General features: G+C 63.2%; 1 protein-coding gene across 1 annotated transcript; it reads left to right on the plus strand.

Moving 5' to 3' along the window:
* The first annotated feature begins 395 nt into the window (after nucleotides 1–395).
* Nucleotides 396–820, plus strand: LOC134150306 (cAMP-dependent protein kinase inhibitor beta-like). Its single transcript, XM_062594118.1, has 2 exons — nucleotides 396–544; nucleotides 742–820. The coding sequence occupies exons 1-2, from the start codon at nucleotides 396–398 to the stop codon at nucleotides 818–820; spliced, it is 228 nt and encodes a 75-aa protein (XP_062450102.1).
* Nucleotides 821–2376: the final 1556 nt, after the last annotated feature.

Consider the following 2376-nt stretch of genomic DNA (forward strand, 5'->3'; position numbering starts at 1 on the left):
GATGCAGAGGTGCCTTTTCCAGAGGTGCCCAATGCCTCTGGTGCCGCCAGCCGCGCTTAGGGCACCCGGGCGCAGCCGGGTGCTGCTGCCAGCAGGGCTGCAGGAGGCACCGTCCTCCACCTCCAGCTCTGCCTTTGCACCCAGGACCAGCTGGAGATCCTGCACTCGTGGGGTGGCTAAAGGGCTTCTCCACCTTCCGTGACTTCAGGACCCTCTGCCCCATGCCTCAGGCTGGCTTTGCCCAGTTCCCAGGGCACCTGGAGCCAGGGTTTGCTACCTGCCCCTAAGCAGAGCATCCCTCTGCCCCCTGCCCAAGACAGAGCCTGGCCCTCCGTTGGGCTGCTGGGGCCAGCGGGGGACTGACGGGGAGGTGGCCGTGTCGCTCCAGGGTTAGCATGACGGAGGTGGAGCCTGTGCTGGACTTCGCGTCCTCCGGGAGGACCGGCCGTCGCAACGCCCTGCCCGACATCCTGGGCTCGCCGGCTGGCGTCAGCCCCTCCGACCTGCCCCTCAAGCTCGCTGAGATGTCCCTCAACGCAGGTAGGCGATGGGCAGCTCCAGGGCACCATGGGGTGGGCACAGGGAGCTCTGCCCATCACCCTGTGGGGACCAAGGCTGCAGGATGGATCCTCACAGCAGGACCCAGGGGACGGGATTGACCATGGTGTTTGGAGAGGTGGGTGCCAGGTCAGCAGAAAGGGCTCGGGGCCACCTCACGCCCCCTCATCTCTCCGCAGACAGGTCCCAGGAAATGCAGTCGCCGTCCACGGAGGTGCCCCCTCCGCAGCCCCAAAGCCCAGAGCTGAAGGACACATCCTAACCCCACCGCCGCTGTCACGATGCACTTCTGGCCAGCAGGGCAAGGGGAGACTGTGGAGCATCGGGCGAGCTTTACCGGCGCGGCCTGGAGTTGGCCGGATTTTCCTTGGTGCTGTGCAGCACGGACATCTCCCGTCCCCTGGAGGAGCGGAGCAAGGAGGGACCTGCGGTAACGAAGTGGGACTTCCCCAAAGACGGGGAGCTTTGCCCTGCGGGAGGAAATATTTCTTCCACGGCGTTGCCAGAACCAACCAGCGGGATTTTGCTCTCGGGGGGAGGGTGGATTTTCTTGGCTTCGTAGCCACGGTGCCAAGCGGAGCTGAGGCACCCGGCGCTACCACGAGGAGTGTGACGAGCAGCCCGTGGGTATTTTTATCTCAGCGTGTTGGTCACTGTGATGTTTCAGGTACCGTGTCCATGTCCCGTCCTTTCTCCAGTGGATGATCCAGTATCCTTTTCAGGCTTTGGGGGCAGCACGAACGTTCCCCATGCTGGGTCTCAACCATCCCATCAAGCCCTTGATAGAAAATGAGTCCATGTCCTGGCCCCACTGTTATGATTCTTGGGGTCCAAGAGGGAACCAGCCTTTGCTGAGCCCCATGCCTGCTTTGCCAGTGGGATGAGGGAATGGGTCAAGCCGCCCAGGAGCCAGCCCCTGGCCAAGGGCTCAGGCCACGGCCGGGAGCGGAGCGCCCCAGGGTGGTGCAGGGAGGAGGAGGGCTAAGGCACCCTCCTCTGCCAGGACCACCCATGCCAACCCCATCGCAGGAGCCCTGGGACTCCCCTACACTCACCTCCCTAGGGAAAACCTGGCTAGAGGACACCAGCAGCCAGGCCCTCCAACGCATCGCATGGATCCTGCCCCAGGCCATGGCTTGGCATCCCAGCCTGGCTGCTCCTGCTCGGAGAGCCTGGAGCTGAGCAGAGTGGAAGGACTCTGTGCCGACCCCGGGGCTGTGCCAGGACAGTCAACCTATAGCTATCGCTGTGGGACCAGCAAATAAATCCCACATCTGGTCCCATTGCTCTCCAGCATCATTTCTGGTAGCTCTCGGACAGTCCCGTGCTGCTCTGGCCTCGGCCACCTCCGGGACAGTGCCTGGGTCTGAGTGATCCATGAGGGGCCACACTCAGACCCACTCTGCGTGCCCGGCATGCCAGCATCACGCCTGTACCCAAGGTGTCTCGGCACCCCACATCTCCCTAGAGCCTAAATCTGCATTAAATCCGGGCGAGGAATGGCTTTCCTTCCCCAGCGCGCCCGAAGCCGGCCCCGGCCCTCCCGAACCCTTGGCTGAGGATACTGGTTTGCCCATCCCTCAATGTGGAAACCAGCCCTGCCCGGGCTGTAGCGTTGTGCAATGTGTGCGTATGCATCCGCGCGCATGTGTCCGTGTGTCTGTGCGTATGGGCTAGTGTGTGGTCAGGAGCGCGCGCATCCCTCTGCACGGACACCTGCGTGCATGGATGTCAGTGAGCATGGGCATTCGTGGGTGTGGGTGCTCATGTGTGTGGGTGTCCTTGTGCATGGGTATCCACGTGCACGGGTGTTCAAAG

Source organism: Rhea pennata, chromosome 23, assembly GCF_028389875.1.
Source record: "Rhea pennata isolate bPtePen1 chromosome 23, bPtePen1.pri, whole genome shotgun sequence".
In the NCBI taxonomy this organism is placed as follows: domain Eukaryota; kingdom Metazoa; phylum Chordata; class Aves; order Rheiformes; family Rheidae; genus Rhea; species Rhea pennata.

What these genes read in the sequence shown, in the direction of transcription:
- LOC134150306 (XM_062594118.1), top strand. Translation starts at nt 396, where the DNA reads ATGACGGAGGTGGAGCCTGTGCTGGACTTCGCGTCCTCCGGGAGGACC. An exon ending in ATGTCCCTCAACGCAGGTAG is followed by an intron (nt 545 to 741) that starts GCGATGGGCAGC and finishes CTCCGCAGACAG; the next exon opens with GTCCCAGGAAATGCAGTCGC.